This window comes from Oncorhynchus kisutch, linkage group LG1 (genome assembly GCF_002021735.2).
Source record: "Oncorhynchus kisutch isolate 150728-3 linkage group LG1, Okis_V2, whole genome shotgun sequence".
NCBI classification, from domain to species: Eukaryota; Metazoa; Chordata; class Actinopteri; order Salmoniformes; family Salmonidae; genus Oncorhynchus; species Oncorhynchus kisutch.
The window spans coordinates 27,131,762-27,157,536 of NC_034174.2; the positions used below are offsets into that span (position 1 = coordinate 27,131,762).

At 43.7% G+C, this 25,775-nt stretch overlaps 1 protein-coding gene across 2 annotated transcripts in view; it reads left to right on the top strand.

Moving 5' to 3' along the window:
- Positions 1 to 25,775, top strand: part of LOC109907438 (membrane-associated guanylate kinase, WW and PDZ domain-containing protein 3) — a 161,853-nt gene that overhangs the window by 131,650 nt on the left and 4,428 nt on the right. For both annotated transcript variants that reach the window (XR_004206147.1, XM_031809156.1), the window contains exons 4-14: positions 3,105 to 3,311; positions 5,833 to 6,001; positions 7,448 to 7,527; positions 12,658 to 12,715; positions 14,181 to 14,287; positions 16,537 to 16,728; positions 21,706 to 22,323; positions 24,301 to 24,332; positions 24,914 to 25,076; positions 25,336 to 25,430; positions 25,562 to 25,754. Coding sequence is in view for 1 of the 2 variants with exons in the window: in XM_031809156.1 (XP_031665016.1) it covers positions 3,105 to 3,311; positions 5,833 to 6,001; positions 7,448 to 7,527; positions 12,658 to 12,715; positions 14,181 to 14,287; positions 16,537 to 16,728; positions 21,706 to 22,323; positions 24,301 to 24,332; positions 24,914 to 25,076; positions 25,336 to 25,430; positions 25,562 to 25,754 (1,914 nt within the window). In the remaining variant the exon portion in view is untranslated. The remainder of the gene's footprint in view (positions 1 to 3,104; positions 3,312 to 5,832; positions 6,002 to 7,447; positions 7,528 to 12,657; positions 12,716 to 14,180; positions 14,288 to 16,536; positions 16,729 to 21,705; positions 22,324 to 24,300; positions 24,333 to 24,913; positions 25,077 to 25,335; positions 25,431 to 25,561; positions 25,755 to 25,775) is intronic.

Consider the following 25,775-nt stretch of genomic DNA (forward strand, 5'->3'; position numbering starts at 1 on the left):
CTCTCACGGTTGCCGCCTGCTACCGACCCCCCTCAGCTCCCAGCTGTGCCCTGGACACCATTTGTAAATTGATCGCCCCCCATCTAGCTTCAGAGTTTGTTCTGTTAGGTGACCTAAACTGGGATATGCTTAACACCCCGCCAGTCCTACAATCTAAGCTAGATGCCCTCAATCTCATACAAATCATCAAGGAACCCACCAGGTACAACCCTAACTCTGTAAACAAGGGCACCCTCATAGATGTCATCCTGACCAACTGGCCCTCCAAATACACCTCCGCTGTCTTCAACCAGGATCTCAGCGATCACTGCCTCATTGCCTGTATCCGCTACGGAGCCGCAGTCAAACGACCACCCCTCATCACTGTCAAACGCTCCCTAAAACACTTCTGTGAGCAGGCCTTTCTAATCGACCTGGCCCGGGTATCCTGGAAGGACATTGACCTCATCCCGTCAGTTGAGGATGCCTGGTCATTCTTTAAAAGTAACTTCCTCGCCATTTTAGATAAGCATGCTCCGTTCAAAAAATGCAGAACTAAGAACAGATACAGCCCTTGGTTCACCCCAGACCTGACTGCCCTCGACCAGCACAAAAACATCCTGTGGCGGACTGCAATAGCATCGAATAGTCCCCGTGATATGCAACTGTTCAGGGAAGTCCGGAACCAATACACGCAGTCAGTCAGGAAAGCTAAGGCCAGCTTCTTCAGGCAGAAGTTTGCATCCTGTAGCTCCAACTCCAAAAAGTTCTGGGACACCGTGAAGTCCATGGAGAACAAGAGCACCTCCTCCCAGCTGCCCACTGCACTGAGGCTAGGTAACACGGTCACCACTGATAAATCCATGATTATCGAAAACTTCAATAAGCATTTCTCAACGGCTGGCCATGCCTTCCGCCTGGCTACTTCAACCTCGGCCAACAGCTCCGCCCCCCCCGCAGCTCCTCGCCCAAGCCTCTCCAGGTTCTCCTTTACCCAAATCCAGATAGCAGATGTTCTGAAAGAGCTGCAAAACCTGGACCCGTACAAATCAGCTGGGCTTGACAATCTGGACCCTTTATTTCTGAAACTATCTGCCACCATTGTCGCAACCCCTATTACCAGCCTGTTCAACCTCTCTTTCATATCGTCTGAGATCCCCAAGGATTGGAAAGCTGCCGCAGTCATCCCCCTCTTCAAAGGGGGAGACACCCTGGACCCAAACTGTTACAGACCTATATCCATCCTGCCCTGCCTATCTAAGGTCTTCGAAAGCCAAGTCAACAAACAGGTCACTGACCATCTCGAATCCCACCGTACCTTCTCCGCTGTGCAATCTGGTTTCCGAGCCGGTCATGGGTGCACCTCAGCCACACTCAAGGTACTCAACGATATCATAACCGCCATCGATAAAAGACAGTACTGTGCAGCCGTCTTTATCGACCTTGCCAAGGCTTTCGACTCTGTCAATCACCATATTCTTATCGGCAGACTCAGGAGCCTCGGTTTTTCGGATGACTGCCTTGCCTGGTTCACCAATTACTTTGCAGACAGAGTTCAGTGCGTCAAATCGGAGGGCATGCTGTCTGGTCCTCTGGCAGTCTCTATGGGGGTGCCACAGGGTTCAATTCTCGGGCCGACTCTTTTCTCTGTGTATATCAATGATGTTGCTCTTGCTGCGGGCGATTCCCTGATCCACCTCTACACAGACGACACCATTCTATATACTTTCGGCCCGTCTTTGGACATTGTGCTATCTAACCTCCAAACAAGCTTCAATGCCATACAACACTCCTTCCGTGGCCTCCAACTGCTCTTAAACGCTAGTAAAACCAAATGCATGCTTTTCAACCGGTCGCTGCCTGCACCCGCATGCCCGACTAGCATCACCACCCTGGATGGTTCCGACCTAGAATATGTGGACGTCTATAAGTACCTAGGTGTCTGGCTAGACTGCAAACTCTCCTTCCAGACTCATATCAAACATCTCCAATCGAAAATCAAATCAAGAGTCGGCTTTCTATTCCGCAACAAAGCCTCCTTCACTCACGGTCATCTCCAGGTCATCTACAAGTCCATGCTAGGTAAAGCTCCGCCTTATCTCAGCTCACTGGTCACGATGGCAACACCCATCCGTAGCACGCGCTCCAGCAGGTGTATCTCACTGATCATCCCTAAAGCCAACACCTCATTTGGCCGCCTTTCGTTCCAGTACTCTGCTGCCTGTGACTGGAACGAATTGCAAAAATCGCTGAAGAGACTTTTATCTCTCTCACCAACTTCAAACATCTGCTATCTGAGCAGCTAACCGATCGCTGCAGCTGTACACTGCTATGCTTTATCTTGGCCAGGTCGCAGTTGCAAATGAGAACTTGTTCTCAACTAGCCTACCTGGTTAAATAAAGGTGGAAAAAAAGGTTGTATGCTGCAAATGAAAATGTTCTTTGAATATTTTTGCACATTATATATTGCAATATAATAATAATACTACTAATAATAGTATTATTTACATAATGTATCAAAGTGATAACTATCCAAACATTGGTATTCTTATAGGCTCTTAAGGATCTCATACACTTGTGTAAGCCTCATGAAAGCTAAAAGAATGGCGGTGTTCAACTATCTTAATGAATGTTGAATAATGATGTTTTCTCTGCATAAATTTAGATACCCAGAGTGTTCAGCAGCTAGTCAGAGATTGATCCAACCGTGACCTAAATTAGCAAATGATGCTCTGTTATCTTCACAGAATATTTTTAGGCAGTTAAAAAAATGTAAAATGTAGAAAAGCTACATTTTCACAAATGTAGATGTAAAATGTAGATGTAAAATGTAGATGTACATTTTCACTGGTATTGTGCTGGAGATAATGAAAATGAGTTTGAAAATGGTGGAATTGCCACCATACACTTGTGTAAGCCTCATGAAAGCTACAGTACCGTGATTCCAAGATTGTGGTCCCCTTACTTAACCAGTTATTTTTCAGATAGCCTAAATGCACAATAAATGGCAATAAATGGCAATATCTTACCATCTTACCATACCAGCTACAGGTATGGTTAAGAATAGGGAACGTGTCAGACACTCATATATCTCTCTCTCGTTCTCTGTCTCTCTCTCTTTCTAGGTAACTACTATGGGACCCCAAAGCCCCCAGCGGAGCCCACCCTGGTACAGCCTGACCTGGTGGATCAGGTGCTGTTTGATGAGGACTATGACAACGAGGTCCAGCGAAAACGCACCACGTCAGTCAGCAAGATGGACAGGAAGGACAGCGTGGTCCCTGAGGAAGAAGACGATGATGAGAGGCCACCTCTGGCCAACGGCCTCCCAGGTCAGTACATCTCATACTCAAAACCCCTCTCCTGCCCTTTCTCTCTTTCCTCAGGATAGTTCTCTGTTGTACCTCACATATTTCTCCCAGTATCTGTCTCTCATGTTCTACTTTTAGCTCTACATTATGATGACTATGGACCAGGGGTGGAACACAAATTATTTTCCAATTGTTCCGCTATGAACAGAACCCCTATTTTCTTTGTTCAATTCCTGTGTTTCCGACCAGCATAGAGTTCTGAACCTACAATAAAAGAATAGTTTTTACATTTACAGTAGATAGAGAAACTTTCTACGGAATGGGTAAGCTAGTTGTTTACATGTTTGATTGGTCATACAAGTGCAGGCGCGAGATGGGAAGAGAGTGAGAAAGAGGGATGGACATGTAGGGGGCTTGGCATGAAGCGCTGAACATTATTACCTGACATGAATTGGAATGTGTTTAGGCTATTATTACTATCAGAACTACACTGAATTGCAGAAATATATACTAGATATTCTGAATATTTTTGGAACAAAAAATAACAGTATTAAACGATTCTCAAGATTTTAAAATAACGATTCTGTTCCGGAACACTACAGATCTGTTTCCGTTCTGAGAATTATTTTGTTATTTTCCAGTTTTTCGTTCTTTTGCCTGAACCTGTTCCAACCCCTGCTATGGACAATATAATTTTTTTTCTCTATAATATATTTCTGCTCTATACATTTCTGCTCTATATATATTGACCTATGGAGCTCTGATCATCTTCCCCATTACTCCCAGTCTGTGCTATCTGTCATGCTCTGTCTGTATAGCCAGCCACTTCCCGCAGTCTCCATCTCAAGGTTATGCCTCAAGCACATTCAGTATCAGTAACACTTTCTACTGGAGTGCAGGTTACCTTGAAGGCAGCAGACTTCTTACCCAGAGACCAGAGACTCTGTGTGTGTTATCAATCAGGACCTCTCTCTCAAAGGAGCAGTCAAAATCAAATCAAATTTTATTTGTCACATGCGCCGAATACAACAGGTGCAGACCTTACAGTGAAATGCTTACTTACAAGCCCTAACCAATAATGCAGTTTAAAAAGTAAAAACAATAACAACATTTTTTAAATAAGAAATTAAAGTATGTGCCCAAGGATAGCCTGACTCTAAGAGAAATGGGTTACAGTATGCCTGCTGCTGTTTTATTATCAGGCATGCAAGATGGACAGGAACAAGTCTTTCTAAGTCAAATAAATCACATGTCTGCTGTACTGCAGCAATGTGGGGGGTGTTAGGAACTTTTCATTCTAAACCAACCATAGATGGAAACAGTTATGAACGGATCAGAAGGTTCATGGAAAAATTAAGCGTAATGCCCAAACTTCCCTGGTCTCTCTGTGAAAGACAAACCCTGACCCCTGGCTGACTTCCTGTATGTGTCTAGTGCAGGGCTCTCAAACTCTGTTCCTGAAGAACCATAATCTAGCACCAACCATAATCTAGTGCACCTGATTCTAATAATTTACTGGTTGAGAAGCTGAATCAGGTGAGCTACAACTAGGGTTGGAATGAAAACCTACAGGAGGGTAGGTCTCCAGGAACAGGGTTGGAGAGCCCTGGTCTAGTGCAGTCAGTATGGTGTGAGCTGTCAGGCTCTCAGCCCTCTGAACTCTCCACAAGGAGCTGCCCCAAGGCTGCCCATTGTGCATGTTTACATGAGGCAAGTCAAAGCATCCACTGTGTGTGTGTGTGTGTGTGTGTGTGTGTGTGTGTGTGTGTGTGTGTGTGTGTGTGTGTGTGTGTGTGTGTGTGTGTGTGTGTGTGTGTGTGTGTGTGTGTGTGTGTGTCAGATTAGCATGAGGAGTCAGACTCATTTGGAGAAGTTTGCCAGTTCCTCCCCATCCTTCAAGTAGATAGGGGATATGTTGTAAATATCAGCAAGTCATGGATGCGGTAGTGTAGTATTTACTGAAATACAGAATCACATGCACAAATTTGACACGCTTATCGGCTGCATCAGTTCTGGGGAATAAACTAGAATAAGCTGTGTGGCCTTGAGCCTCATTGTATCATATACTTGTGCAGAGGTTAGCATTACACAAACAGTCCCTCCATTAGCAGCTTTTTATGGCCCGAAGTTTGCAAGGACCAGTTGGGTGCAAAGTTGATTGGGGTGCTTTTATTGCAGTTCTCATTAAATTAATAAATACATTTTTTTAAACATAGAAATAACCATAAATAGCAGTGGGACAGTATTATTGTGCCAAAATTGCTTCAAATGGCCTTTTTTTAAACTATGAATCCACCTCAGCTACTTGTATAATTTAAATCCAGGGGGAGGGTACCACATATGCATAAATACGCTCACACGTACATGCACATGCAAATGAAAAAAAATAGTATTGGTGAACAGAACACACCATCTCTTGCATGCAAATCCTGTAGCAACATCAAACCCTCCCCCCTTCCACTGCATGCTGGGAGGCTGGAGGTGTCCATGCAGGCTAACCTTCTCTCTCTCTCTCTCTCTCTCTCTCACTCTCGGGCTACAGAGCACAAAGAAGGGGCATCGTGGAGGAAGGCGGTGCCCAGCTACACCCAGTCCAGCAGTGCCATGGACTTCCGTATGTGGAGCTCTCTGCCCGGCGATGACAGCCTGGAACCCCTGCCTCTCAACTGGGAGATGGCCTACACCGAGACGGGCATGGTCTACTTCATAGAGTGAGTACTGCACCAGCTCCTGTATATCTACTCAGGAACAGGACAAAGAGACAGCATTTTAGTCCTGGTTGGTTACACAGTGCTACGACACTGTACGCGCATAGATAACTCCTGAGTTCAAAGCTCATTAATATGAGCTTAATATGTTTCAAATGCAGAACATGCATTTCTGCTCTAGACTGAATGTGGAATGTTATGTACATTACAGGTTATGCATGGATGACTATATCTGATCAGCATCATGCAAAGTATCGTGACATTGTTGATTAGATTAGTGAAGCACATAGCACAGGTGTTACATAAGCCATGCCGAACAGACAGAGGATTTAGGTTAGTTAGGTAAACAAGCCAATGCCTGGACTGGTGTGGGACTCTTTAAAATCTACTTATATTGACTTACAGCCCTAGCCTACATGATTGTTCCAAAAGTGGTTCAGGTCAAAGCTAATGAATTTGATGGTTTCTCTTCAAGACAACTTCCTGACAAATCAATACTGTGTTTTAGGAACAATTTAGTAAATATAGCACTCAGAAGCCCTTGAGTTCTTTGTAAACAGATTTGGCTTCCAGCTAGATGTGTTAGGGCCGGGTAAGGCAGTTTTTTCCATCAATAACTAGCTACGGGTAGGGCTCGGGTATCACTAAATTGATCACTAACATTTTGAAGCTGAGCCGTTTGCTCATGCTCTGCTGAGCAGTGCAGTCATATCTGACTAAGATCATAACATGGTGTCAGAAGTGCTTCAACCTCGTCAAATGTAAGACCGAGAGATTATTTCACAGAAAATAATAATGTTCCTTGAGTTTTGGAGTTTAGAGTGACGAAAAGTAGCTAACAGCTCTCTCATGTCTTGTCATTAGGGCCTAGTGGTTAGAGCGTTGGACTAGTAACCGAAAGGTTGCAAGTTCAAATCCCCGAGCTGACAAAGTAAAAATCTGTTAACCCACTGTTCCTAGGCCGTCATTGAAACTAAGAATTTGTTCTTAACTGACTTGCCTAGTTAAATAAAAGTTTAAAACATTTCAATGAGCAGCCCAAGTAGAGCTGTTGCTATGGATACTCAGAGCGCCAAGTGATAGGCTGAGAAGAACAGCTAATGAATTTACTAAAGATGGAAGTTATTTCTGATTTCGGGTTTCGGACAGGGCCGGGCCTTGAATTTGGCAGAAGCAATCGGGCCTTGGTAAGGTAGGGCCTGAACGTCGCCGGCATCTACTTCCAGCCACAATAGCATAATGAATACTCTGTTTCAGTTTTCCTTCATTTGAATGTATAGCAGGATGTATACATGTGTCAATCAGTTAATGACCTGTGTAGCTTTCAAAGAAAGTATAACGGAATATAGAGTAGATGGGTACATGACTGTCTACCTTTACTCTCATGAAAATACCAGTGTCAGTAGCTGGCTCAGGTTTTTGAATGTTTCTCTTATCTGCCCTTAACAGTCACAACAGCAAGACCACCACCTGGCTGGACCCCCGCCTGGCCAAGAAGGCCAAGCCCCCAGAGAAGTGTGAGGATGGAGGTAAGGCTTCTGGGCCTCTACAAGCTTCATGTGCATAGATCTTTTGGTAACATGATACCTTACCGGTCCAGACTCCCAAATAGCAACATTCACAATGGGGCAACAGAGGTTTTCTTGTCTTCTCATTTGTGGTGAAAGCTAAAGAAGAGTCTCTCTTGTTGTCTTGTTGTCTTCCTTTGCAAGCAAGTTGGCTAAACCAGGCCCCCAGTGTCCAGTCTGGAGCATGAAGTCACAAGCTCTGCTGATCGGTTACTGATTAGCGACTTAGCGGTGCCAAAAGCCCTGGTTTGACCTATAAAGCCTATGTAAATGACGATCGCTAACTGCCCCAAAGGCTGTTTTGGGCTCTAAATTTGGTTTATTATGATCAAGTTCAATCCCCACGATGAATTATTTTAAAGTTTTCTACAAATCATGATATTTATTGAAATAGTGATCCATTCTGACTACTACATTTGTCGTCACATAGGACCACGTGCTGACACAGACAAATCACAGGCCGGCAGGCTACAATGAGGCTCATGCCATAGACATTAAGGTTGACTCCCTCAGGCAGGATGAAAACGACAACATCGACTATGATCGGCCACTTTAACAATATTTTGTTGCCATTCAGCCCCATTCAACAATATGGCGTGCTTCAAATTCAAGTTATTTCGGCTTAATGTGTCATGAAGTTTTTTTTTAATAGAAACACTTGGATGACATCAGCGCTTTTAATGTCTATGGGCTAAACATAATTTTAATGCACATGGCTATCTGTTCTTATGTTTCAAAATATCCTAGAATAACGCTATCACTTCGAAACAAAATAACTTTTGAGGGGATTCGATTAACACCGCAGCTCAATCAGGTCATACACACTCAACGTCAACAAAACAAAGGAGATGATCGTGGACTTCAGGAAACAGCAGAGGGAGCACCCCCCTATCCACATTGCCTGGACAGTAGGCGAGAGGGTAGTAAGTTTTAAGTTCCTCGGCGTACACATCACGGACAAACTGAATTGGTCCATCCACACAGACAGCGTTGTGAAGAAGGTGCAGCAGCGCCTCTTCAACCTCAGGAGGCTGAAGAAATGTGGCTTGTCACCAAAAGCACTCACAAACTTTTACAGATGCACAATCGAGAGCATCCTGTCGGCTATATCACCGCCTGGTACGGCAACTGCTCTGCCCACAACCGTAAGGATCTCCAGAGGGTAGTGTGGTCTGCACAACGCATCACCGGGGGCAAACTACCTGCCCTTCAGGACACCTACACCACCCGATGTCACAGGAAGGCCATAAAGATCATCAAGGACAACAACCACCCGAGCCACTGCCTGTTCACCCCGCTTTCATCCAGAAGGCGAGGTCAGTATAGGTGCATTAAAGCAGGGACCGAGAGATTGAAAAACAGCTTCTATCTCAAGGCCATCAGACTGTTAAACAACCACCACTAACATTGAGTGGCTGCTGCCAACATACTGACTCAACTCCAGCCACTTTAATAATGGAAATAGATGTAAAAAATGTATCACTAGCCACTTAATATAATGTTTACATACCCTACATTACTCATCTCATATGTATATACTGTAGTCAATACCATCTACTGCATCTTGCCTATTTTTTTTATTTTTAACTTTTTTTTTTTTTAATTTTTTTACTAGGCAAGTCAGTTAAGAACAAATTCTTATTTTCAATGATGGCCTAGGAACAGTGGGTTAACTGCCTGTTCAAGGGCAGAACGACAGATTTTGTACCTTGTCAGCTCGTGGATTTGAACTTGCAACCTTTCGGTTACTAGTCCAATGCTCTAACCACTAGGCTACACTGCCGCCCCTGCCGTTCTGTACCATCACTCATTCATATATCTTTATGTACATATTCTTTATCCCTTTGTGTGTATAAGGTAGTAGTTGTGGAATTGTTAGGTTAGATTACTCGTTGGTTATTACTGCATTGTCGGAACTAGAAGCACAAGCATTTCGCTACACTCGCATTAACATCTGCTAACCATGTGTATGTGACAAATAAAATTTGATTTGATTTATTAGAACATTGACTATCCAGTAGCAGCTCACTTTGTTGAAGCGAACCATCCCATCTCCTCTCTCAAATACACAGGCATTGAGCATGTTGCTCTACCAAGGAGAGGAGGTAACATTGAGATCCCACTACTACAAAGAGAGGCTTACTGGATATCCTATCTAAAAACATTGACCCCTAATGGTCTGAATATTGACTTTGATCTCAGGCCCTTCTTATGAACACATTTTCCTTTATGAACAAGTCTTATAAATGTAAAAAATTATTTTTACAGCTTGTTAGCGTACACCTAATATGTTCCCCCTGTTGAGGATGTTCATTATATATTAAGGTTGAACCAATATTACAAAAATGAAATACAAAATTGTGAAATTGAATGAAACAATAATGTATGTTGACGCTAATATACAGTGGGGCAAAAAAGTATTTAGTCAGCCACTCATTGTGTAAGTTCTCCCACTTAAAAAAATGAGGGAGGCCTGTAATTTTCATCATAGGTACACTTCAACTATGACAGACAAAATGAGAAAAAAAATCCTGAAAATCACATTGTAGGATTTAGCATGTGGCACGGGAGCACATTGAATGTCGGAGCGCACTATAAGGAGCCACCCCTTTTGTGACGAAAAACAACATTGCGACACTGCGCTACGCTCTGAAACTTCTGTCTCTGTAGGGTATAAATGGACCATACATACATCAAGTTCTTGCAGAACACACATGGAGCTTTACACATGGCTATGCTCATCAGCCCCTGCCCTACAGTATACTATGCATTATTTCCCACATACACATACTATACACACAGCTTAATAAATATGTACTGTATGACTACATTCCCAACTCAGTGGCCTTGTGGTTAGAGTGTCCACCCTGAGATTGGAAGGGTGGGAGTTTGATACTTGGCTGAGTCATACCAAAGACCTGGCACTCAGCATTAAGGAGATAGATTGGGGGTAGGGCAAGCTTCCTGTCCAGGGGGTGTACTTATACATCAAGCTGCCTCACTACAGAAACAGGAGATAGACGCCTATGAGTTTTACGTTCCCATACAGACAGGATTGTATAACATCTTCTGACATGATGATACTTTCCTTAATAAATGCCCCCAGCTCAGGATCATGTGGGCTGCCTACATGTACAGTGCCTTCAGAAAGTATTCACACCCCTTGACTTTTTCCACATTATGTTGTGGTAGATAGAAATTGATTAAATTTATATTTTGTGTCACAATAACCCATACTGTCAAAGTGGAATTATGTTATTAGAAATGTTAACAAATTAATTAATAAATGAAAAGTTGAAATGTATTGAGTCAATAAATATTCCACCCCTTTGTTATGGCAAGCCTAAATAGGTTTAGGAGTAAACATTTTCTTAACAGGTCACATAATATGTTGCATGGACTCATTCTGTGTGCAATAATAGTGTTTAACATGATTTTTTAATGACTACCTAATCTCTGTACCCCACACAGACAATTATCTGTAAGGTCCCTCAGTCCGGCAGTGAACTTCAAACACAGATTCAACCCCAAAGACCAGGGAGGTTTTCCAATCAAATCAAATTTATTTAAATAGCCCTTTGTACATCAGCTGATATCTCAAAGTGCTATACAGAAACCCAGCCTAAAACCCCAAACAGCAAGCAATGCAGGTGTAGAAGCACAGGAGTACATTCAATGCCTCGCAAAGAGGGGCACATATTGGTAGATGGGTATGAATAAAAAGAAGCAGACATTGAACATCCCTTTGAGCATGGTGAAGTTATTAATTACACTTTGGATGGTGTATCAATATACCCAGTCACTACAAAGATACAGGCGTCCTTCCTAACTCAGTTCAATTCACTTTTTGTCCTGAATACAAAATGTTATGTGTTGGGCAAATCCAATACAACACATTACTGAATACCACTTTTCACATGTTCAAGCATAGTGGTGGATGCATCATGTTATGGGTATGCTTGTAATCGTTAAGGAGTGGGGAGTTTTTCAGGACAAAAAAAGAAACGGAATGGCGCTAAGTACAGGCAAAATCTTTGAGAATACCTGGTTCAGTCTGCTTTCCACCAGACAGTGAGAGATTAATTAACTTTTCAGCAGGACAATAACCTAAAACACAAGGCCAAACCTACACTTGCGTTGCTTACCAAGAAGACAGTGAATGTTCCTCAGTGGCCGAGTTAAAGTTTTGACTTAAATCTATTTTAGAATCTATGCCAATACCTGAAAATGGTTGTCTAGCAATGATCAACAACCAATTTGACAGAGCTTGAAGAATCTTTTAAAGAATAATGGGCAAATGTTGCACAATCCAGGTGTGGAAAGCTCTAAAGAGATTTATGCATTAAGACTGACAGCTGTAATCGCTGCCAATGGTGCTTCTACAAAGTATTGACTCAATAGTGTTAATACTTATGTAAATATGATATTTCTGTATTTCATTATCAATAAATGTGCAAACATTTCTAAAAACATGCTTTCACTTTGTCATTGTGGGGTATTGTGTGTAGATGGGTGAGAATTTTTTTTTATCCATTTTGAATTCAGGCTGTAACGCAACAAAATGTGGAATAAGTCAAGGGAAGGGGTATGAATACTTTCTGAAGGCGAGAAAAAAAAAAATTTGATCCATTTTGAATTCAGGCTGTATATGTTGAGTTTTTATTCAACAATGAGTTAATCAGCTTGACTGATTAACTTGAATGCCAGGGGTGCCAGGAGTACCAGGAGTGCCCACTCGTTTGCCTGTCCATTCCCAGGGTGTGTGGCTGTGACGTGGGCTAAGTGCAGGGAGAGAGTGGGGGGTATGGGGGATACACAGGGCTCTGGTCCGCTGTTTCTAATGGATTTTTAAAGGCAGGCAGAATGCTAGTTGGTGTGCTGCCTCTGAAAAGCAGCTCCAAAGCTCTCTCTGGCGTGAAGAGCCAGGCTGCCTGTCTGCGAAAACTGCAAAATGTTAACCAAATCATTGTGTCTGGTGTCTGCTGGGCTCTTCTCATCACTATGCCCTGTTATCCTGTTATCCAGTGCTGTACATTTGCATGTTTTGTGTGATAGTACTTGAACACAATGCGTCTCTTCCTGTATCCACAGAGCTCCCGTATGGCTGGGAGGAGATAGAGGACCCACAGTATGGAACATATTATGTAGAGTAAGTCTGTTCAGCCTGCCTGTACATCTGAGAGATACTATACCACAAACCCGTATTCCCCAGCAATACCATAGATCAAAAACTAACCATAGGTACACTATACACTAAGTGTACAAAAAATTAAGAACACTTGCTCTTTCCATGACATAGACTGAGCAGGTGAATCCAGCTGAAAGCTATGGTCCCTTATTTGATGTCACTTGTTAAAACCACTTTAATCAGTGTAGATGAAGGGAAGGAGACTTTAAGCCTTGAGACATCTGATACATGGATTGCGTGTGTGCCATTCAGAAGATGAATGGGCAAGAAAAAATATTTAAGTGCCTTTGAATGGGGTATGGTAGTAGATGCAAGGCGTACTGGTTTGTGTCAAGAAACTACAACGCTGCTGGGTTTTTCATGCTCAACAGTTTCCTGTTTGTATCAAGAAAGGTCCACCATCCAAAGAACATCCAGCCAACTTGATACAACTATGGGAAGCATTGGAGTCAACACGGGCCAGCATCCCTGTGGAACGCTTTCGACACCTCGTAGAGTCCATACCCAGACGAATTGAGGCTGTTCGGAGAGCAAAAGGGGGGGGGGGGGGGGTGCAACTCGATATTAGGAAGGTGTTCTTAATGCTTTGTGCACTCAGTGTATATAGACAGCAGGGATACAAAGTGTTACTAGACATTTTGAGAACAATACTATTCCATGATCAAGGCTTGTATTGGTTTTGCAGTGGGTGCTAAACTAAAGCTCTGTTGGTAACATGACATTTACCCAGGTGAAAACACAGCAGTGTGTGTGTGTGTGTGTGTGTGTGTGTGTGTGTGTGTGTGTGTGTGTGTGTGTGTGTGTGTGTGTGTGTGTGTGTGTGTGTGTGTGTGTGTGTGAGAGTGTGTGTGTGTGTGTGTTTACAGAAGATGTGTGAGTACTGGCTGCTCCAGCAGGACATCTCTGAAACCAAGCCATTATAGCAGCAGTAGGGAGAGGAGGAGGGTTGTGAGAGTTATCAATGAGGGAGGGGGTGCTAGGAGAGGTAAAGGAGTCTGTTTTGATGAAGAGGAAACTCTTTCTTTTATTACTGGTATTGTAGAAAAGTCCCTCCTTAGTAGAGGCCGTGGGGGAGAGAGAAGAACTCAAAATGTTTGTTTTTACAAGGAGAGTCAAAGACAAATGGATGGGGACTTATTGCTGCCAGTGTTCCAGTTCAAAATTAACTATGTGTAAAACAATGTAGCTTTGTTATGTTAGAGGGACAATTCACTAAAGAGAATCCCTATTGTTAATCGATTGAGAATTAACGTATAGTCCCTTCTATAAGACATGCTTTAACCATTCAGAATAATTCATTCAGAATTAATCACACACAGATGGTTCACAGAATTACACACAGATGGTTCATGGTAACTTGTATGTGTCTGTGTAAGTAAATTGGTGTCAAAAATGTAAATCATTCAATGGATTGTTTCTGTTTCAGTCACATCAACCAGAGAACCCAGTTTGAGAACCCAGTCCTGGAGGCTAAGAGGAAGCTGAGCCAGGAGACTACTGTCTCTATCCAGCAGGGGGCACCACCACCTCCAGGTAGACACTGCTCACCTAACTTTTTCTTTACCTCAATCTTTCTTCAGCTATGGATAGCTTTCAGAAGGCTGTTATACAGACAGATTGAAAACACACTCAACAATGCCATGATTGTGTGTTGACCTCCTACACCTCATTAATGGGGAGGCAGGGTAGCCTAGTGGTTAGAGCATTAGACAGTAACCGGAAGGTTGCAAGTTCAAATCCCAGAGCTGACAAGGTACAAATCTGTCATTCTGCCTCTGAACAGGCAGTTAACCCACTAGGCTGTCATTGAAAATAAGAATTTGTTCTTAACTGACTTGCCTAGTTAAATAAAGGTAAAATAAATTCTGTGTTGAATAGGTTTGAAAAATGTAGTAGCCATCTCCTTGCCCAAGGTTGTGGGAGTCATTGAGTGTCAACATGCATAATTAGCCATTCGCAGCTAGCCATGTATGATCAACTCCGAGGACAAGTTCTCTCACACCAGGGTTGGGGACAAGCCACTCTTCTTTTTTTTCTTTCTTTTTTTTACCCCTTTTTCTCCCCAATTTCGTGGTATCCAATTGTTTTTTAGTAGCTACTATCTTGTCTCATCGCTACAACTCCCGTACGGGCTCGGGAGAGACGAAGGTTGAAAGTCATGCATCCTCCAATACACAACCCAACCAAGCCGCACTGCTTCTTAACACAGCGCCATCCAACCCGGAAGCCAGCCGCACCAATATGTCGGAGGAAACACTGTGCACCTGGCAACCTTGGTTAGCGCGCACTGCACCCAACCCGCCACAGGAGTCGCTGGTGCGAGATGAGACAAGGATTTCCCTGCCGGCCAAACCCTCCCTAACGAGGACGACGCTAGGCAAATTGTGCGTCGCCCCACGGACCTCCCCGTCGCGGCCGGTTACGACAGAGCCTGGGCACGAACCCAGAGTCTCTGGTGGCACAGCTGGCGCTGCAGTACAGCGCCCTTAACCACCCTGACAAGCCACTCTTCTGCCATAATAAACCATATGAATTAAATATGCTTTCATTGCAGTGGATGTATAATACATTACAGTGCGGGGAGTACAGATTGACAGTCATGTTTTGCTGCCGAGGCTTACACATATGGGTTGGTTGAGAGGAGGGAGGGAAGGGGAGCGGCTCTTAGAAATCGTGACAGCTGTTGGAACAGCACATCTTTAGGGCCATCTCTCAACTAGCTTACTTGCTAGCCAGGTGGGGAGGGACTGAGATAGTCATCTACCCTGTGATTGCACCAGACTATTGTCAGACGGTTGCTATGATGTACCCAAAACAACAGCAGTTGCACCTCAGGCTAGAGTTCCCCCGTTACAATACTCCAAGCCCACAGATTCCCAGAGCATCTAATGCAACACAGAGGCTCCTCTGCAGTGTCTACCATCCAAGGGAGCTGAGTGGAGACCATTTCATCATACCTCAGCTTGGATTGACCCAGGGGCGCAACTTTGGTTTTAGAAGTGGGGCGGACTGAGTTATATATTTTTTTATCCAGTCGGATAAACACTCTAAACACCCTACCGACAAGCAATTTGACTGTGAATATGTAAATTAGATTCTCTTGATCCATTGAACACAACAGCTAGAGTCCATCCACACTGTATTTTATTCCACTCAACGTCTCTATGGGCCATACAGTACCATACAGTCAGCACAGGGCTGCTTTGCTACATCATATAGGACTGGAATGTGTCAAATCCACCTTAGCCTGGACAGCGGTAGAGACAGTCAAGCAGAGAGAAAAGATGGTATGCTTCTATTATAAAGTGCTGATAGGACAGTAAAGCCAGCGAGGGAAACGCTCAGCTGGCCCATTTAATGCAGTATACCTCTGACAGCCTGTTATTTACTGGACTGTGTGTCCACTGTCGTATGTATGCTGCCAATGACCTTATGTTGTTTCAAACGTATTTTTCAGACTCACTGGCTCTATAGGGAGAAAATGAAAAGGACCTCATGCCTACTGAATAATTCCAGAGGTGTTATGTCACTGTTTGAATCTACAGAATGTTAATGAATCCCACAATGAACGTCAGACAAATAATGTAGCTACTAACGCTATAATCTTTTGTCTGTTACTGTTTTAGTTATCATACAGGGCAGTGTTTTAGTCAAAGCAAATGTGACTATTGTGACTACATTGGTCTTAAGGTTGTTACTTTGTTACTATGTTGATGTTTTAACGCCTTATTTAGTTATGCAACTTCCTCTAACTTTCCCACGGTGACATACTTACGTTGCAGGTGAGAGGGGTGCGTCATGCTTCACCCCAGACCCGTCCCAGCTGCAGGGGGAGATGTTCCACACTGCTCTGAGGAAAAGCTCCCAGGGCTTTGGCTTTACCATCATAGGGGGCGACCGCCATGACGAGTTCCTGCAGGTGAAGAACGTCCTCAGCGACAGCCCTGCTGCCCATGACAACAAGATTTCCTCCGGTGAGAAGTACACTGCTGCACTGCCCTGTGCGGAGCCACACACTTTTACCAGCTCAAAAGGCAGCTACTTAATAAAAACCTGGTTGGTCCCTATAGAGGGGCTGTACTTACCCTAACACTTCCCCAAGAGATACAGTGAAAGGGAGAGCAGAAATTCTGTTCAAGGTGATCATTTTAGGCAGAGAGCATTGCCGCTGGAAGTATTGCTGCTGAGGGTGCTGTAGCACCCCCTGAAATATATATTTGTTTTTATTATTAATACATCTTTTTAATTTACATTTTTTCCCAAAAGTAGTGCACTGTGCAAACATTTCCCCCACAACCCCTAACGACTTTCCGCGGCTATGTCAGAGAGACAGGTTATGGTGCATTCTGTGTGTAGCCCAGTATCTTTGTTGCACACTCTGATCTTCCTTTAGCTTTGATGCTGTCTGGGGCTCTGCATCCTCAGCATCTTTTCTTGTGTGAGCTGAGAGGGGCTGGCGGTTGCTGTTCTCTGAGCCAGCTGTCAGGGTGAGATGTAAAAGGATACAGCTCTCACCTACATGCAATAATGATTTGCCTGGCTAGAAGCACCACAAATTGAAGTCTGTTAGAACAATGGAGAGAGGGGGCAGAGGAGAGAGGGAATAGGCAGGGAGGAAGAAGGTAAGGAGGACAGAATATGAAGGGATGGGGAGCAAGGTTGGGCTCAATTCATAATTATGGAATTGACTCCCATTCAACTCATGAATTAAAATTTGAATTGACCACACTCCACATGATGTAGAATTTTAGTTTGAGTGGCAGGAAGTAGAATTTAATTCAGTGCAATTCAAAGAAATTCCACTCAGTCATAAAATATGAGAATTTCGTTGAATCTGACAGGTCACACTTCCAGATACCAAAGAATATATAACTTTTCTCTGGAAACAATGTTAATATACTATCTTAACCTTAGTGCTTAGAATAGCCATTTTTATTTCCACCAATCAGTTCTTCTTCTTATTTGGTACCATGGCATTCGTACATTTTGTTTGTGCATGCCGCAACCTATTATGCGGTAGTGTTTAGTCAATCATGTTACATTTGTGATACCAAAATATATACCACTAAATAATAATTAAAAACCCACTACCCCATTCCACTACTTTGACCCTATCTGCTCCTGCCAGCGACCTAAGAGGACGGGACATCACCACTCAACACACCCTGTAACTCTTCTGAAGTTAAATCTTGTATACCCAAATACTACTTTGCAGCTGCCACCACAACTGTGATTTACGTTCTCAGTTGATAACCATTGCTATGAATGCTAAGAATCCAACCTTACTGAAGCATATATCAGTCATTGGCCTATCCCTCTGTGCTGGCACAGATCTACTACTCATCCTCTCCAGATCCCCTCACCCTTCCTCCATCCATCTCTACTTTCTTCACTGCCTCAGCATACGACACCTTCTGCACTATTCTTACTCTGGCCACCTCAAACTGCCGCTCTTGTACCGGACACCTCCGATTCCCAGCAACATGGGCACACCTACAGTTGACACACATAATTGTATCCATCGAAACTACACAGTCCTCTGTCCCATGCCCTCCTGCACACTTCCCACATCTTGGAATCTCCCTCCTATACACTGCTGCAACATGACCATAAACATTGCAACTGAAACAGCGAAGTGGATTCAGTACAAAATCTCTAATAGGATAACTGATATATCCAAACATGACTTTGTCAGGTAAAAACTCAGACTAAAGGGTAAAAATTCAGAAGGACTGACAGTGAGTCTGTTTCACCATGCTCACTACTTGCTGCGTCGCACCAAGTCAGTTCACTCATCCTCTGTCAGGAGCAGACTGGATGTGGCTCTGTTGAATCCTTACAACATGACCATCAAATATCAAACACCAGGAATCTTCAACTTCAATCACTCCTTTCAATGGTGCCATATTCCTAAGCACAAAACAAGAAACAGATCTCAATCCAAGTGGTGTGACATGGAGCACAAACAAATATCAAAAGTCCACTACAGGTTACTTTGACTGATTCAACTGCAGCCAACTCCTTTCCCACCCACCCTGAAACCACAAACGGATCTGCCAAAAGGCAAGAATCCACTTTCTCCAAAAATGTCACTCCTACTGGACCAGATTCTTCTTTATCACGTCCATCAATGCCAGGCTCAGGTTCCGAGCTCTTCAGCACGCCTTCCACCTCACTTAGCTAGCCCTCATTCACTTCCAATTCACCTCCAGAACTCGGTCTGGCGCTCGGCTCACTTTGTTTGCACTTGACACCAATCTTATTCGACAGCCCATCTCCATTTTTATCGCCATCTTCCTCAAACTTAACTTCACCCTCTGCTTTAATCATTCTCTTCAACCTCTTCTTACTCTTTTTCCACCTTCATTCCTCCTCAGAAATCCACCTTCAGCTCCAGTCCCACCAATCATTTAATTTGTTTGGCTTCGTTTTGAAGGCCTCAGGGTCAACTTGAGGGTTAAACTAATGTGCACTCTGGGAAATGTAGTACTTCCCCCATTTTAAACAAAATGTAACCGATAAATGAGATATAATAGCATACAGGTTGTTTCCCTTGATCATTAATTTAATAAAAAAATAAATAATATTTGATATAACAACATGTTTGATGTTTTATGTACAAGATCTTTACAGTACAATATGTTTAATGTACAAGGGAGGAGGTGAGGGCCCTGGTGGAGTGGTGCCAGGAAAATAACCTCTCCATCAACGTCAACAAAATGAAGGAGCTGATCGTGGCCTTCCACATCAACAGGCCGCAGTGAAAAGGCTGAAAAGCTTCAAGTTCCTCTGTGTGCACATCACTGACAACCTGAAATGGTCCATCCACACAGAGAGTGTGGTGAAGAAGGCACAATAGCAATAGCGCCTCTTCAACCTCAGGAGGCTGAAGAAATTTGTCTTGGCCCTTGAGACCCTCACAAACTTCTACAGATATACTATTGAGAGCTTCCTGTCAGGCTGTATCACCGTCTGGTATGGAAAACACAGGGCCCTCCAGAGGGTGGTGTGGTCAGCCCAATGCATCACCAGGAGCACACTGCCTGCTCTCCGGGACATCTACAGCACCCGGTGTCACGGGAAGGCCAAGAAGACCATCAAGGACTTCAGCCACACAAGTACCAGCCTCTTCACCCGCTACCATCTAGAAGGCAGAGACAGTACTGGTCATTCAAAGCTGGCACCGAGAAACTGAAAAACAGCTTCTATTTCCAGGCCATCAGACAGTTAAATAGTCACTACTAGCTGGCCTCCGCCCAAGTACACTGCCCTGAACTTTAGTCACTGTTACTAGTCGGCTACAACCCGGTCAAACCTGAATCTTAGAGACTGCTGCCCTATGTACATTGTCATTGAACACTGATCACTTTAATAATGTTTGCATACTGTTTTACCCACTTCATATGCATATACTGTATTCTTGTCAAGGCTCATCCTCTATAACTAATGCTGAACACACCTTTTCTAGTCATATACTGTCCATAATGTCTGTCCATCATATACATATATATTTATATCACGGACTCTGACATTGTTAGGTATTGTTAGGCATTACTGTAATGTTGGAGATAGGGACATAAGCATTTCACTACACCCGCGATATATGTATGTGACTAATACAATTTGATTTAATATTTGTATAGACTACACCTAATATAGAATAGAAGAGGCATTTGAATTTCACTGAATTCAATATATTATATGTTTATATATTACATTTCCTTTCATTCAAATTCAAATTGCATTTCTGTATCCTATTAACTACTTCAATTCAAATTCAAGAATTTAATAGAAATTTGAGGCATTCTCAATTCAATTCTGAATTGAGCCAAACCCCTGATTGGGAGAGATGGGAGGATGAATGAACGTGAAGAAAAGATGGGGTGGCAACTATCACAATGATCTCAAACTGTGTTTCTAATACACAAGGAAATGAAACACATACTTCCACTTGCTAATCAGGAAACTCTTGGGTATGTTGTGGTGGACTGTCATTACAATTGCTACACAGAAATCTGGTAAAATTATGTTTGTAGCTAGTGTAGCTACCACCGAATGGCTCTGAATTCACTCTCAGCTTGCAGTCAAAGCTATAATCACTGATGGAGTTGACTGTAGTACTCTCAAATTGTATCCTGATGTTGACAGCAGATGGGAGTATTCACATCATTGCTAACTTAGCTAGCTAACATACATTTTGAGAAAACAAGTTAGCTATATTATGTGGCTAGCTAGCTAGTGTTGGCAACGTTTGGTGGTCAATGGGCGGCAGGTATTCTAGTAGTTAAGCCCGTTGGGCCAGTAACCGAAAGGTCGCTGTTTCGACTCCCTGAGCCGACTCGGTGAAAAATTGGTTGATATACCCTTGAGCAAAGTACTTAACCCTAATTGCTCCTGTAAGTCACTCTGGATAAGAGGGTCTGCTAAAGGACTATTTTATTTAAGGAGACTGAAAGCTAGCTAAACTGCTGAGCTAACAAACAATGTAACAAAAGTATCATTTTGGATTAGAAAAATACTCCAACAGGCTCTGCATTTCAGGAATCACAATAGCAAGTACTCCTGGTGCACTGTTAAATTATTTAGCCATTTATACATTTTCATTTGGAATAAAACTCAGTTTTTGGTATAGCCCTCACTGGCTATCATGCAATTTAAACGTGAGCCTGTGGGAGGTTTCGGACTCGGCGACAGTTGCTATCCATTGGAGCTCTGCGATTGGTTGCCCACAATTCTGGGCTGGGCTTAGCGAATGGTCAATTCAGTCCGTCACAAACAGGACACTCATCTAGCTATCAAGCTATTATATTGCCATAACAATCATTACATTGCCCATGGATATGTCTGTATATTCTCACTGTTTGCTTTGGCTTGTTTCTTCTCTCTCCAACCCTTCTCTCTTCTTCCTTTCTCTCCTCTCCTTTCTCTCCCTCTGTGGTTTTCCCCGCCAGGCGATGTGATCGTGGAGATCAACGGGAAATGTGTGCTGGGGAAGACCCACCCTGAGGTGGTGCAGATGTTCCAGTCCATCCCAGTAAGTCAGTATGTTGATATGGTGCTGTGCCGCGGCTACCCGCTGCCCCCAGATGTGGCGGAGGACACCGAGAACCCCCCTCCCCCACCTCCTCCGCCCCTGCAGGGGGGCGAGGTGGTGACTGCCGTGCCCCTCATCAATGGCCAGCCCCTGCTGGTGAAGGGCGATGTGCTGCACGGCTCCTCCCAGGAGCTCCACTACGTCACCACCGACGCCAGTGGACGGCCCATGGTGGCCGCGCTGCCCAACGGGAGGCTCTCTGAGCAGGGGGGAACAGGCCTGCTGCAGCCCGAGCTGGTGAGCGTGCCCCTGGTGAAGGGCCCGGGAGGGTTTGGCTTTGCCATCGCAGACTGTCCCCTTGGCCAGAAGGTGAAGATGATCCTAGACGCCCAGTGGTGCCGCGGCCTGCTTAAAGGGGACGTGATCAAGGAGATCAACCGTCAGAATGTTCAGACTCTGAGCCACGCCCAGGTGGTGGACATCCTCAAAGACCTACAGGTGGGGAGCGAGGTCAACGTACTGGTGCTCAGAGGAGGTGAGTCACAGTGTCTTATTAACACTGCCTTGTGGTTACATAACACCAACACTATGCCTGTTCCTACTGCTGCGACATCACTGTTGCCGCAGCATTAGTGTGATACAGTGATTTCTCAATGTGACCTTCAGTGTCCTTGGTGAGTCAGGTCAATGTGCTGATACTAGGAGGTGAGAGATCGGATCAACTACCACTCATGTACACACACTACGGTATGGTATCTTGGTGATGTCACTATGTCTGCAATAGGTGAACACATGAGGGACTGTTGCCTTTTTGGCATAAATTATCACGTAGTAATGACAATTGTAGAGTTACCCTATGCAACCCAACTCTCCTGTCAAATATACCTTTCACATATTCCCATAAACACCTCTCTGTATGCACAGATCTCTACCACATCTCCCTGTACAGGATATATACTGTATCTCTTCAGGCTGCTTCACAGCTTCTACTAAGGCTCTTTGTCAGGCATTCATACTGCAGTCTGTTGCAGGCCTGGGAAGGGAAGTTGCATAAGCACGGGTCTCTGTCTGCTCTGCTCCTGGGGAGAGAGGGAGGGGAAAGCACCCTTCAAACGTCTCACACATCCATCTCCAGTCGCCCTGGGGAAATGGTACACAAGTCGATGAGCTCGGATTTGCTTTGATCATCATCGGAGGCACGGAGAATTTCTGCATGCTTCTATATCCTTGGCCCTTGAAATGGACACTTCGGGATTTTGACAATAAAGTATTTTTTCTGCTTCCCCATAGTCAGATGAACTTGTGGATACATATTTATATCTCTGCGTGCAGTTTGAAGGAAGTTGCTAACTAGAGTTAGCGCAATTGCTAACTAGCAATACCTGACCACAGTGACTGACCAAAAATTAAGGAAATCTTTGACTATGTACAGACTCAGTTAGCATAGCCTTGCTATTGAGAAAGGCCTCCAAAGGCAGACCTGGCTCTCAAGAGAAGACAGGCTTGCCCACAAAACAAGGTGGAAACTGAGCTGCACATCCTAACCTCCTGCCAATGTATGACCATATTAGAGACACATACTTTTAATAAACTCACATATCTATTGGGTCAAATACCACAGTGTGCAATCACAGCAGCAACATGTGTGACTTGACAAGAAAAGGGCAACCAGTGAAGAACAAACACCATTGTAAATACAACCTATATTTATGTTGACTTATTTTCCCTTTTGTACTTTTAACTATTTGCACATCATTACAACACTGTATATAGACATAAGACATTTGAAATGTCTTTATTCTTTTGGAACTTTTGTGTGTAAAGTTCACTGTTCATTTTTATTATTTATTTGACTTTTGTTTATTATCTATTTCACTTGCTTTGGCAATGTAAACATATGTTTCCCATGCCAATAAAGCCCTTTGAATTGAATTGAAAGAGCGAGTGAAGATACTGAATTCATCTTATATGTTCTTGATGACAGTCCTTGGGTTAGATTCTTCACATCGGAACAAAAGAATTGAGCTAGATCTCCTGGTTACATCAGGGTCCATAAACCCTATCACACTTTTCAGACTGAACCGTCATCCCCTTTAGGCTTCCAGAGAGGTGCATGCTCGTGAATCAATTTAATGCTGGAGCTATATTAACAGTGGGAACAATCTGAGCGTGAGAGATGGAACATGTGTGTATACTGTACAGTTAACATTATTGTTCATTGGATTTTATGCATGACTCTCTCTGTCTCTCTCTGTCTCGCTCACTATGCTAGTCCTCTCTCATGTAGGTCCCCTCTCTCAAATGTACATATCTCCTATTTATCTTTAATAACACAGTGATGTCATACTTCTTGATGGATTAGGCTACAACCTCCTGAGTCTAGACTATTGAAACTGTTATTCATTCACTGCTCTCATTCTCTGTTAGGTAGACAGTGCCATCTACTGGTTGATGTCTCATTAGTACTTTTTTTTGGAAACCTTCCCATGACTCTTCCTTGTGTTTTTCACAGGTCAGACATCTCCTGTGAAGAGCCTGAAACCTGTGAGTAAAAGAAAACACTTTTATAATACTCTGTGTTTTACTATTGTGTGCCCAGACACTTATCCCCCATTTTCTTATTAAAGTCTTTTGTCCTTGAGTGGAAAGCAGTTAACCAGCAAGCCCCAATGCATCACATTAAATGATAACTATACATTTGAATATTGATTATGTTTGCTTTGAAAATGGTCTTAATTACTTCTATTCAGCATTCCTTTTTTTTCTGGGGATTTCAATGGTAATGAAGCACATAGCCTATTTAGATAATATTGTATATTAGTATGACAGCTTTAGATGAAGCTGGCCTTTTCATCAGAATAGGCCTGTCAGCGCCATAGGGAACTATTTTTTAGCCTGTGAATGGTAAATTACATTCAAAATTCCATCGGCCTTTGGTTTACTATTGAGCTTGCGGTGGTAATGTGAAAGCAATGCGGGAGCCTGTGGTGGAATGACCTTTCGTTCCTTTAGTATTCAATCACCATTACATCCTGTGCTATGTGTCTGGGTAATGAGATGTACATAGACTGTGTGGTCTTTAATGTGCACTAATTGCGCTGTCTGTGGCCCTGTGGCCCCATCAGAGGCAGGAAATTACATCTAGCACAGAGACTCTGGACTGTGTCACAGACTCTGTCCCCCAGGCCCTCCCTTTCCACTCCAACACTTCAACCCTGCGCAACAACTCCCCCAAACGAGACGCCACAGAGATGTACCTCAAGTCCAAGGCCCTGCTGGAGAGCAAGCGTGAGTGCACATACTATAGCAACACATACAGAGGAGGCCTAGTACTCCTGTGCTCAGTTATTCCATCCATAGCTCTGTAATGGATGCCAGTGTTCCATTTGTAAGTTCGTGACCATCTGTTAAGGGTCATCCTACATTTGTGAATACAGTATCAATGTGAGCTGCAAGATAAGCCTGTGAGTTCACCCTGCTGACCAGATGATTGGGTGGTGCTCACCTCTATGATACCCTATCTAACCACAGTAACCCCTGTCCACAGAGCCTCACACCAAAGACCTGGATGTGTTCATCAAGAGGGACCAGGAGACTGGCTTTGGCTTCCGTGTTCTGGGAGGAGAAGGTCCAGAGCAGCCAGTGAGTACCGAAGTATGAACTTCCTCCCTGTTAGATTATCTTTGTTAATTTTCAACACCCAGGAAAGCCTATTGCCTACTGCGTCTTCTATGGACAGTGTTTCTGACTCAAAGTGTAACTCTCTCTGACAGGTGTATATTGGTGCCATCGTGCACCTTGGTGCAGCTGAGAAGGATGGACGCCTGAGGGCTGGTGATGAGCTCATAGGCATCGATGGAATCATGGTCAAGGGCCGTTCCCACAAGCAGGTTCTGGACCTGATGACTAACGCTGCCCGCAATGGTCAGGTCATGCTGACCGTGCGTCGGAAAGTCATCTACAGAGGTGAGCACTCACTGACTGCCT